This window comes from Gopherus flavomarginatus, chromosome 2 (assembly GCF_025201925.1).
Source record: "Gopherus flavomarginatus isolate rGopFla2 chromosome 2, rGopFla2.mat.asm, whole genome shotgun sequence".
Lineage (NCBI taxonomy): Eukaryota > Metazoa > Chordata > Testudines > Testudinidae > Gopherus > Gopherus flavomarginatus.
Genome location: NC_066618.1, coordinates 68,949,280 through 68,962,515, shown reverse-complemented (window position 1 = coordinate 68,962,515; position 13,236 = coordinate 68,949,280). Strand labels below are relative to the sequence as shown.

The 13,236-nt window shown below is 39.6% G+C and overlaps 1 protein-coding gene across 6 annotated transcripts in view; it reads left to right on the top strand.

Moving 5' to 3' along the window:
- TBC1D5 (TBC1 domain family member 5) overlaps positions 1–13,236 on the top strand; it is a 512,051-nt gene that overhangs the window by 371,568 nt on the left and 127,247 nt on the right. For all 6 annotated transcript variants that reach the window (XM_050938356.1, XM_050938354.1, XM_050938355.1 and 3 more), the window contains one exon: positions 10,318–10,424. In XM_050938356.1, the coding sequence (XP_050794313.1) occupies positions 10,318–10,424 (107 nt within the window). The remainder of the gene's footprint in view (positions 1–10,317; positions 10,425–13,236) is intronic.

Below are 13,236 nucleotides of genomic sequence, written 5' to 3'. Positions count from 1 at the left end.
CTCTGAAAAGTTTACTTAGTATTTTTGTGATATCTGTTGTACAACAAGATGTTCAGGAAGTTATATTTATTTCAACTAAATGGCTACTCTATAAGAAAAATTATTATGTAAAATAGAAGGGAAAATCAGTATCGCCATTCCTGTGTTGGGACTCCATCTGGATGCAGGAGGTCAGACTAGATGATCATGATGGTCCCTTCTGGCCTAAAAGTCTGAGGACTAGGCAACGTCAGACATTACACTACTAGGCATCACTTGGCTGGCAAGAAATTAAAACTTGATCACAGACAGGCACAGTTAATCTACAGACCCCTGACTCTGCCCATGAATGGTTGCTGGGTCGAGGGAAACTGGATCTTTCTTTAATGGAGGAGCACCAGGGAAAGATCTATTTCATATTTCTGTGAGCACAGAATGACCAGTGTTCAAGACTGCAATAGATGCCCTATCACCAGTGATAGGAAAGATCCTGACCAAGTTTTGGAAAAACAAAGGTTTCATTTTCTTAATTAGCCATCTGTTGTCCTAGGCAAATATGGTGTCCATTCCATTTACGGTTGGCGGTGATCATCATGAAAACCTTATAACATCAGATGATTCTGAACCCGGACTTTCTTTATCCCGACATTTGTCTAGTCCCCAAGGATTCACTAATCTTGCATATTGTAACAGTCAGAATGTACCCAACTATACTTCCTTCTCTTTATATTATTTTATTTATCTTCAAATTTTGTTACATTTTGTTCTTATTTTGGAGGGTCTTATTCCCCACATATCATATTTTTACAAGTTCTGTGGTTCATCAATCCCTAATAGAGAAGAGTCACTCTTCTGTCAAATGCTTATTTATTTCCAACTATTCAGAGCCTGATCTTTGAGATGTTACAAACATTGAACCATTGGAAAATTAGACCTTTTGTGTGCACCCACATCAGTTTTTCCGCACAGCGTTTATAAAGATCTTTAGTATGCATTCATGTTACAGACTCATATGAGTTGAACATTCCATACAATTTAAAATAACTAGATACAAAGGGAGACCATTTAACTGACTTCTTGAGATAATCAGTTGGATTGAGCTGGTTCATTAAGTTAATCAAACAGGTGGTTTTTCTGAGACTGCCATTTTGTTCTCCAGTATGTTAAGATCTAGTCCTTCTGGTTGCTAAGAAAACCTTCAGAATGTTAGCTGAGTATAAATTGCCTGAGATGGGCTACAGTCTGGAACAATAGTGCTGAAAGATGTGAACTGCCCCTAATTCTATAACTCAACCATAGTTAAGATGGAGACTAGTTTACTATTTAGCAGCCCATTTGTCTAAGTGCTCTAAAATCCACATATTTACTTGGATTCTCTTGAAATTTGCTGTGCCTCATGGGAATCCATGATAGTTGTCCAAATTTGAGATTGTTTAATCCAATGGTTCATGAGTTACAGCCCCCTCTTTAAAAAACAAAACCAAAAAAAAATAATCAAAATTTTACAGTTCTTTTAACTTCTGTTTGCACTCTTCTGAGGATCAAACTCTAGCTTGCTTTTTACCCAACAACTCAGAATAGATCTCAGCGAGTGCCTTGTGCCCATTATTCCTTTTGAAGAAGCATTATTTTAAAAATTATTCAGGGTAAAATTTGGACCTACAATGTGGCTAGGGTCAAGATGCTTGCACATATGTAGCAGGACTGAGGCTCATTGAAAGCTCAAGTGTTTGCAGATAGCCGGATATCAGAATAAGTTGGTATGCTAAGTAAGATGGCTACTTGAACCTGAGCAGCACCATGTGCATCCTACCTGTGGCTGCTTTCTGAGAATGTGTTTTGTACATGTTAGTTGCTCTCTGGATGCATTCTGCAGAACTTGCTTCTGGAAATTTTGCCCTGTGAACAAAATTTCTGGTTTAAGAGTCAATACATCAGAGTTCTCCAAAATCCACATGCATACTCCGATTCTACTTTAGAAGTATCATCAAGGAAAATAACATTAATTAAATAGAAGGAAGATGAAGGACACTAGTCCACAGCAGCATTAAGGTAATGTAGTCATGCCATATTCTCCTCACCCATTTTCTGAACCAATGGGATTGAATGTGACCAAACCAAAGCAAGTAGCTGTACCTCTCATCCCATTCAGCATGGTCAAAGTGGTTGCTGAGCATCAGGAAAGTATCCATAATGGAAAACTCTGTTTGAAGGACAGGTTGACATTGACTGTGATGCCAGGATACTGTAATCAGTCAAAACAGTAATTTATCTTGAAAAATAAACACAGAAAACAAATTTCAGCATTCTAAAATAACAAACCCCAGATAATATTTTCCCCACAAACTGCTATAAAATAGTGCAGAAACTATGAGGACATTGAAAAACGGTGCTCTAACCCCAAAGACAGAATTTTTTAGACTTCTTTTCACCTCTATTAAAATGGAAATGCTGGTGTCTCCTTAACTGTGCCCCTACTACTGCCCTGCAACTTTAATCCTACCTTCTTGGAGTGATCTCCCAGCTTGCCTTGACAGACATCATAGCACTCTGTCCTTCCAGATGGAGCACTTTGAGGATGCAGCATAAGGATATAGCAGGAGAAACTGTCAGACCTTGTCCTCACTAAGGCAAAAGTCACATTTAGAGCAGACTGAATAAGCATCATCTCCCCTATTCTTGACTGCCCCAGAGTTCCTAGATGTCACTACCTGTTGACCTTTGTGCGAAGGATTCCCTCTGGAACATTATGTATCTCTGACCTGTAGTGCACTGATATCAAGTATGCTACCAGACTTCTCTGAATCTCCATAGCAAGAATAGACTATTGTGTTGCATTACTTATACAACACACATAAATGAGTGGTCCACGATCCCTTTGAGAGCAGATGCACCTCTCCTTATATCACAGTGTGATCTGTGGCAAACTGCTACAAAGTAATCCCTGCACCAGTCAATACAGCTGTCCCTAGCACAGTGAAGGAAAGTTGGAGTGCATAAAAAAAAGAGCGAATACAGTTCTGTGGGACTCAACATTCCCATATAAAATGGCATATATACACCTCTACCCCGATATAACGCTGTCCTGGGGAGCCAAAAAATCTTACTGCATTATAGGTGAAACTGCGTTATAGCCAACTTGCTTTGATCCACCAGAGTGGCAGCTCTCCCCTCCCCACCCCAGAGCACTGCTTTACCGCTTTATATCCAAATTCGTGTTATATCAGGTTGAGTTATACTGAGATAGAGGTGTACTTAGTTATGCCTCATGTCTGCTTATTGTCGGACAGGCTGGGCTAAAACATTTTTTAAAAGGTCTCTATATAAGTCTAGATATTATATAACCAAACTACTGCTATATGTAAAGTAAACAATGTTTTCAAAATGTTTTAGAAACTTTATTTAAAATTAAATTAAAATGCACATCTTATCAGTTTAGTGTGATCCTTGCCCTTGCTTTTACTTGCTGAATTTTCCAATGTCTAGCATGTATTTGTATACTTTAAGCTGCACACAGGCTTCTGAGTGATCAGTTGTTAACCGGCTGGCAGGAGGTTAGCGGCTGGAACCCCAGATTGGCAGCTGAGATGAGTGGAACTGGCAGCTGGTAGGGCTAAGCAGGACCGGAGGCCTGGACCATGTCTGGGAGGGGACCTGCGCTGAAACTCCAACTGGAAACAAGGTGAGTGGGGCTGCTGTGGGGACCCTGGTTGGCAAAGGGCCAGCAGCCAGAACCCCAGAGCAGCGACTGAGCAGCTCAGCCTGCCACCCCTCTGGGGCTCTGGCCGCTGGCTCCTGCCAGCCAGGTTCTCAGCCCACTGCCAGTCTGGGGTTCCTTCACCCAGGCCAGCCGCAGGCACTGAGTGGGACCGGGAGCGGGGACCCCTGCTGGCAATGGGCCAGCAGCCGGAACCTCATAGCGTCTCAGCCTGCCGCTGCTCTGGGGTTCCGGCTACTGGCTCCTGCCAGCCGGAGTCTCGGCCTTCTGCCAGCCTGGGGTTTTTCATAGATTCTGGGACTGGAAGGGACCTCGAGAGGTCATCGAGTCCAGTCCCCTGCCATCATGGCAGGACCAAATACTGTCTAGACCATCCCTGATAGACATTTATCTAACCTACTCTTAAATATCTCCAGAGATGGAGATTCCACAGCCTCCCTAGGCAATTTATTCCAGTGTTTAACCACTCTGACAGTTAGGAACTTTTTCCTAATGTCCAGCCTAAACCTCCCTTGCTGAAGTTTAAGCCCATTGCTTCTTGTTCTATCCTTAGAGGCTGAGGTGAACAAGTTTTCTCCCTCCTCCTGATGACATCCTTTTAGATACCTGAAAACTGCTATCATGTCCCCTCTCAGTCTTCTCTTTTCCAAACTAAACAAACCCAATTCTTTCAGCCTTCCTTCATAGGTCATGTTCTCAAGACTTTTTTAATCATTCTTGTTGCTCTTCTCTGGACCCTCTCCAGTTTCTCCACATCCTTCTTGAAATGCAGTGCCCAGAACTGGACACAATACTCCAGTTGAGGTCTAACTAGCGCAGAGTAGAGCGGAAGAATGACTTCTCGTGTCTTGCTCACAGCACACCTGTCCTTCACCCAGGCCAGCAGCAGGCACTAAGTGGGACCAGCGGTGGGACCCCGGCTGGCAGGAGCTGGCGGCGGAAACCCCAGAGCGGTGGCAGGCTGAGCGGCTCAGCCTGGTGCCGGATGCCATCAAAAATTGGCTCACGTGCTGTAGGTTGCCGACCCCTGTTCTAGAGCATCCAGTGTCACTACTGTTACTCTAATAGGTATGTTGATGAAAAGCCCTGATGCACAACCAAAGGAAATTCACACACAAACATGCTTGTGAGTCAGATTTAATAGCCCTGGTGACAACTTTTTCTCAGAAGGAAAGAGATGTGCATCTGGTGTTACCTCTTTGTCAGGAAGGCCTGTATGCTTTGAAACACAACTAACAGTGTGTCCAGACAACGCAGAATTGTTAACCTGTATTTATTCTGATACAACTACCTACAGAAGGTCTGCCAAGTTAAATTAATCAAGGCTCTCTTTCTTGAAGATGAGGTTTAGTATGTCTTTCAGAAGGTTCCAGCTGGTTCTATAAAAAGGCTGCTAAAGAGATAAAGGACATCACAGAAACCATCAAAATGTTTAGAGGACGGTGTGTCTACTTTCCTCTGGAGCCATTGAGACAGATCACTATCACTCAAATAAGGCAGTTTTCATAAAGACAAGATGCTGCATTCCATAGTGAACAGAATTTCCAGAAGCCATAAACCACACAACAAAAACCATCTCTGACAGTTTAATATTATCTATATTTTCTCATGCTGAAGAATGCTCAACATCTGGCAGTTTTTCTCTTTTTGCTTTTTTCAGGTACTGATCATTGGAAAACTTTCTTTCTCTCCTTGTTTAATATTTAGGATACAGGTTGCAATTCTTTCTACAGCTTATCTAATTGTTATCTAATTTTGCATTTTGCATCTCCTATTCAGCATGCTTGGGAAGGCTATAAAATATGTAAACACAAGTAAATTTGCCCTTTCAGGAAAATGCAAACATATTTTGCAAGCAGTCGTAAATATGTAAAAATATTTCCAGTTTGTAGGCTAGCGAATTCTTGTCTCACACGTATAATGATGTCCTGCAGAAACTTTTGCTCTTTGTCCCAGAATCCTGCTTTCAAATGAATGCTGTCCTTTAAACTAAACTGAATAGGAAAACAGATGAAATTAAAACTTGCAGGCCTTATATTTAAAGTCTTTTACTAGTCAAACCAATGCTGCTAGTTCAGACAAAATCCAGATAAGAAAAAGTTTTATAGCGTGAGTTCAACTTTATTTATTTCACTGCTTTGAATTCTTATCTGCTTCCCCAAATTTTTTCAACAATGTTCAACTCTTCTCCCAAGGTGGATCGTCCTTGCCTTTTTATGCAGACTTCCCAGGTGATTTTCTCTAAGTCAAAGGGAGTTCGATTGGGCTATAAAGTAGGAAGCTTTTAAAAAAATCTGTTCTGAAGGAGTTCATTTGAATTAGACTGGAAGTGGTAAAAGTAATAGCCACTCTTTATAACTTTAAGATTATGTACAGTTGCAGCTTCGTTTGACAAATTGTATCATATAATGAAAACAATTCAGTACAAGGACCAACCATTATAGAAAGGCTAACAAATTGCTCATTCCAAGTACTAATACTGGATTTCCCAATATCCGAAGATGGTCATGATGGGTTATTTTGTGCATCAGAGAAATATTTACCATAAGGAAAAATCATTCCTTTTCTTTTTCCTATAGCTGCCCTCTCAACTAGAGGGGTAGCTCCCTCCTGGACAGAATAGTCAAAAAAAAGCCTGTGGCAAACATCTGCCAGGCCATCTTTCTGGATGTCTTTCATTATATTTCAAAAGACCGTACAAGTGCCATAGCATACTACTGTGCTTGATTATCCCTAAGACTGTCCTTTCTGCCTCTTGTCACAGACATTTCTAGATTTTTCCCTCATCTGGGATATGCCATCCTCTCATGTGTAGTAGCACAGAGAATTAGAGGAACCAGGAAGCAAGATTATCTCTGAATTAGCTGTTTCTCCTTTCTGGAACAAAGCTTCTATATTACAATATACTATATACTTTCCTCCGTATTGAGGAGACCCTTCTTTTTCAGTACTTATTTTTATCCTTGAGAAAAGTTAGCTTTTCCACAATACACTAGGTTTATTTCTGTTACTTTCTGGTGGGTATTAGAGGCATTCCAAAACTTTGCAAGTCTCCTTAGAAACTATTTCAACTTATTTTTCACAAAGGAAGAGAGGATCAATTCTTGTTTTTACTTTTTTCCTATCTACTGAATTTGAAATTTTTTTCCCTGAGGAAAGTTTGCAGTCATTGTCCAGACAAAAGTATAGTGTATTTCTACTATTGTGTTTAGATTTTAACCTGTTCCATATTTGGCAGAGTTTCACTTCATACTTCTTTTCTTTGCATGATTTTATCTTTCTTGCTTTTGCCTTTGAAATGTTATTTTATTTGACTGCTACTTCAGTTTCCCAAGAAACCCTTCATAGGTGGTAGTGTTGTTTAGTGGGTAAATAAGAGGATTGTGAGACCAAACTCCTAGGTTTTATTCCTGGCTATCCCATTGGTTTGCTGTGTGGTCTCAGGGAAGTCACATAATCCTTCTCTGTTAACCCTTCTTTTAAACGCTTATTAGAGTACTTTTTTACTGTGCCTCATTGGCATATCTTAGTTGATATTACAGTTCGCCTGAAGTCTGTTAATGATGTGTATTTCATGGCAAAGGCAAATTGATAAGAGGGTTTTGAAAAAAAGTAAATCCATGCTACCACAATGACCAGCTGAGATGGAAATTGGATAGTTCTTGTAATGGGGACATGGACTTCGGCATTTCCTCCCAATGTTACTCCTGATCAAACTCTTTTTTATGGAAATGTTACTATCACCTACCCTGATATGATAATGAATTCTAATGGCTTGGTCTTGATAAGCAGAGCAGGTAAGAAATATGGTGATGCTTCTCTGGACAGGAGGGAGAGGCTGTCAGGTTGACCAGGGAATTATCACAGAGGGACTAGATTTGTAGGTATGTAAGAGGTTCTTTTCTTCTGCTTGTAAATTAAGGGGAATATGCCTCAGTGGGATTTACAAAGTTTTCAGATGAGGTTTGCTAGGCAAACCATTTCTTTTGTTTCAATATCATTTTCTCTCTACTTTTAATAAATCTTTTTTAAGAAGACCACAGTTGTATAGGCTTACTCACATACTTGGCCTCAAAGAAATGTGAACCCATCAGTCTCTCTAAGGAGAGGAGCTGAAGGAAATTTCAGCAACCTAACTTTTTATTCCGAGTCTTGGTCAGACGAGGCCCGGGCAGAGATGGTCTCTCCCATAAAGATGTCTCGCAAAAGACTGGAGACAGTTGAGTTAGGGGAGAGCCTAATGACCAAGGAGAGGATGTGAGTGAGTGTAGGGTGGGGATGAATGACAAAGGCTCTTCCAGATCCATGTATGACAGGCCCTATACTATATACATGAAAAGTATTTATACAGCTGAAGAGCCTACCTTTCTATTCTATTCTAGATCAGTTTTTATATGGCTCTCATCACAGTAATGTCTAAGCACCTTGCAATAGTGCACATCTGTCATGTGTTGTTTGTTCTCTCATCCTTTCCCCAGAGGAAGAAGCATGTGCAGTGAACTGTCTTTTGGTAGGGTTTTTGTGTTGAAGACCCAAATGTACCTATTTCTATGCGCTTACATTAGAGAAGGCAAGGTCAGAGAAATGTGCCTTACACTTGGCGTAGAAATAAGTGAGGTCTGTGATGGTCCTTAGTTCCTGGGAGATTTCATTCCACAGTCTCAGGCTGCCTTTGGAGAAAGTTTTGTCTCAGTGAGTTGAGCTTTATTCTTCCCTTGAGATAAGGTTTGATTTTGAAATTTAGCTTCCTTTTTTTTTTATAATGCTTCCAATGAAATTTAAAGCTTTACTGTAATTCTCTTATAGTTAGAAATACCAGTTTTATCAGTGTTTGAATCTTCATCATTTAAATAAATTTGGGGTTTTTTTCAATTTATTCATTTTCTCCTTAAAAAACAAACAAACAAACAAAAACTGAGGGGGAAAAAGGAGCATAAAAATTTACCTCCAAGTCCCCAAGAAAGAAAAAGAAAGAGAGAAGATATTTAATACCTTCAAAATTACAAAATAGAAGACTGGCTGGCATGTTAAAATGGAAATACTTTAGTTTAAATGTCTATACTTTATAGAAGCATTTAGAATTTAGTATCCATTTTCAGCATTTTTATTTCCTCTAATAAAATAAAAAGTATCCTAATCATAACTGCTGTACAGTGTGTTTAAATCTGATTTAAAGATGATAATTTGATTGGTTATATAATATGTGGTAGTTGCATTATACTCGGCTGAAAGAACTCTGCCTGAGACTATTGTACTTGTGTTCTTTATGCTAACTTTGTGACTTCAAGAAGAAAAAACAGGTATCTGAATGTGAACAAGAAAAACAAAAGGATTGAAAAAGAACAGACAGAACAGATAAAGGATGAGTAGGATAAGTGAGTGCTTTACAAATGAAAGCAGATGTATGAAATTACAAGCTGTCGGATCAGCAACGGAAATGAAGATGATAAAGTGGTTCCCTACGCAGATTATAATTATTCATTTTGCCCAGTCCTGCATCTTTTCCCCATAATTCTCTTGGGGGGAGGGAAGGGTACAGGAGGAAATGAGGTTTACTCACATGAAAGAAAAAAAATCAGATGGTAAGTCTGCATGGTCACAAAACAATAATTTATTTTGGCTTTTTTGTTGTATCAGAATAACTTTGTATGTTCTGCAAGGATATTTTCTCACTTAGGATTCTGACTTTTCTCAAAACAGTAAAGTTTCTTTACAATTTATTTACAGTTAATATTGTTGGAGGCAGTCTGTATGGTGCACAGCATAAGCATCATTAATAGGCACTGCTTTGACAGCTGTAGCAGATGGATTGCCTGAATTTAAATAGAGCAAAAGAAATGAAGTAGTTTACATAGACCTGCCTGAAAAGATGTGTTTAATAATTGCACTCATAATTAGGTTGATTTGCCAAAAAAGAGAGCAAGCAAACACCTACAAGGTGTACTTAGGTTAGAATGGAAATGTACACATCTCTTTACAATGGGAGATGAACTTCAGGCAGAGAAAAGTCTGTTCAAGTCACAAAATTCTAAGAGGTATGTTAAAAGTATTTAAAAGTAAAAGCAAGAATTCAGAATTCTTGGCTGTTCAAGATTTTCAGGCATTTCTCTGGGATTCTCCAACAGGTAAATGTAGGAGCATGAACAGCAGAGACCCAAATATTACACAGGCTAATGTTAAATGAGATCTTATCAAAAATAGAATTTTAATTAATCTAAAGAGAACAAAAAGTGATAGATGACTGTTTAATAATATCTATTTGAAGAGCATACAGAGTATTTTAGTAAAAAATAGTTGTGCGGGAAAGTGTTTCTTCATGAAAGAGAACATAACTAATTGCATCGTAAATCTCGGGGTGCCCTGCTGAAATCAATGGGAACTTTAACATTGACGTCCATGGGCACAGGGTCGAGCCCACACAACACATAAGGCTTGATTCTGTAACCTCTTCCTTATGTTAAGCAAAACTTGAGTTCAGAGGGTCTGTTTGTACTCATCATGAGGACGTGCTGCTAAATCTGCCCATGATTGGTGTGTAGTAAAAAATGTTTCCTTTAGAAGACCAAAATATGTGTGTGTATATTCCCCTCTTTTTATTTTTATTAATTTTTATTTTTTAGTGATCTCAAGTAATTATCAGACCTGTTTGGGACTTCTGATGCATTATCCACCTATAGGAGATGTACACTCACTCATCCTAAGAGCACTGTTTCTCAGAGATCCAAAGGTAAGATACTCATTGCTAAATATTACCAGTACTGGAAATAAACCTCTTTAATAAAATATTCCAAGTGCTACAAAATGAGACACAGTATTCTGCATTGGGGGAGGAGGGGGGCAGGGAAGGGAAGGGAAACGGGGACATTCTTCCTTATTGACTACTCATGGGGAGAATTGTCTGGTGAAATTAGATTATGGTTCCCCCAGGTTTTAAGTGGTCATCTTCATCTTCTGCCCTTGTGCTAAGCAAACAGCTCCAGAAAGTCAAATAACTACCCAGTAAAGGTTTTCCCCACTTGTTAGTAGTTCATACTAGTCAGTAGTTCATATTCTTCACAGAGGACCACATGCCAAAGTATACCTACAGGGCGATGGTAAAATATATTTATATTTAAAGTGTAGGGTAACGTAAACTGTCTTAGCACAATTTCCTAGTAGACTTTTATACATGTGATATATTAATTCTGCAAGCTAACTATAGCTGCGCCTAGGAGGTCAGTAGCATCCAAATGTAGTAGGATGTCATTTTTTAATTAAAAATGAGATCCACTCATACTCTTCAAAGTTTCACACAGATTTTATTTACACTTGTTAAAGTGTGTTCTTGTTTTACTAATGTAATGTTTCTGACATCAGTAAAATTACTGATCTACGGGTTTAAAAAAAAAAAAGAACACTGCAGCTTTAGAGCTAACCTTATATTTAAAATAAAGTATTTGATTTAATGCTGTGGATGACAGTCTTCTCGGTATCTGGATCCTTAGCAGTTCTCAGAAGCTGTGCTGCGAGCTTTAGGATTGTCTGAGCATGTCACATCACTAGGTTGCCAATGGACAGTCTAAGATAGCTTCCTTCAAGTCACCTCTGAATAGAAGAATTTCTGCACTTTTATCAGTTGGTGACTGTCTTCTGCAAAATGTCATTCGATTCTGACATGTATTCTTTTATAGATTAAGAAAAATTGTCTCCTTGTTTCTGTGTCAGTTTTCTGCAGAAATCTGTGTCCTCACAGCTGCTTGCTTCATTCCTCTTGTGCATAGATTTCTTTCAAGATAAGAAATAAAATCCGTCATCTCCCTGATGCTTAAGAAAGTTTGTAATATTAAGTTTGTTTTTTTTAAGATTTAGGCAGCAGACTGTGAAATCAAACTATTCAGCATTTACATACTTGCCTTCTCTTTTCAAAACAAAGCAGAAATATTTTTAAAGGGAAGATGTTGAGGGGAGGGGGAAGAAATTGTGCTAAGCCATCAGACTGAATCTGGCACATGTTTAATTCAGCAAAAAGAATATGTTGGTACATGAGACTAATTTAATAATGATTAAAAATTCTCAAGCTGCCCTGTGTGTCAGCTCAGGCAATGTGTGTATAGATCTTCCTACTAGCAGATGGGGCCAACCTCCCACTCCCTGACTTCTTGCTCAATTGTTTTCCTGTCTCCAGCAGATGGAAGCTGACAAGCTAAAGACAAGGTCCACCCATTCTGAGCCTCATGAGATTTTAGTTTTATGCTATACATCCTCATGCATGCTTTTGTAGGGTGCACGTAGCTCTGCGTTGGAGTGAAAAGCAGGCTGTGTCCATCCTGCAGTGTTTAGCTCCATGTCACAATGAAAGGATCTGGCAAGGGGAAGCAGCAGGGAAAGACTCCAACAGCGGGGAGATGCCAGAGCCTTTCCCCTCTGCTGGAACTTTCCTTGCTGTGTAGGAAGGCTCCGGCAGTGGGGAAGCAACATGACCCTATGCTGCTAAAAATAGTAGTGTAGACATGGGAGGCACTACTTGAGTATGTAGAGAGCTGTGTAAGGTGTAGACCTTAAGATTCTGGCATTGTCTTTACTCACCGTCTAAACTGTGCCTAACCGTGCCTCACTGTCTACACTGCTCTTTATACCCATGCTAGGGGGGCATGCAGTGTATGTACTCTTCATGCCGCTGTAAGTGTAGAAATAGCCTAAGAGAGGTCTGGACATATTTCTTACCTTACCTTTCAAGTAGTCTTCTGTTCAGTGAGAAGAGCCTGCATGAAAATGAGCCTTTCATCCCTAATTGTATTACCATGCGGATAAGGATAATTAAGACCATTCCCCATTTTCTACGCAAGATGATTTCCCCCAGTACTTGTCACAAAGTTATCCTCCTTTTTTTGTCTGTCCTCACAAACACAAATGAAAAGTGCCTTCACATCCACTGTATGGCTGTGCTTGTCTACCTGAACAAAACTCTGGAAGTTAGAAAGCCGATCTTCCCAGAGGTGGTGATGATGATGGATTATTATTATTTTGATCTGTGCAATCCGGTGAAGCCAAGCGACAGCATTCTTATCAACAATGTTCAAGGCCCTAAGACCTCCAGAAAGTTGAGTCATTTTGCAGTCCTCAACAATGTGTGAGAATGAAGAGCCCTAAGAAGGGCTTAATAGCCTCTCAGATGACATTGGCTTGCTGGTTTTAAGACTGCAAAATGACTCATGAGAGAGGGGATATATACTCCCTTTACCTGTTCCTTATTTTCCCTAGACAAACTTAAAGGTTCATCTCTGTGTCCTTAAGCACGTGAGTTAAACCCAGTTTCTAAATGAGTTGGGATTCGTTAGTAGTGGTTTGAATTCTGTGCTGTGGAAGACTTACATATTAAATATTGTATAAGTCCATCATAATTGCCATGGATTGAAAGAAACGAACGAAAAGAAAGGAGTTCTGTGGTTGTTACGCAAGGATGTATGCATCTATATCTGCAGCCTTTTGGGTCACAGAAACTCCAGAAGTCTGTATGGGGCTGTGTGCTAGTACACGTGGGAGAATTAAAATGTCCTCTC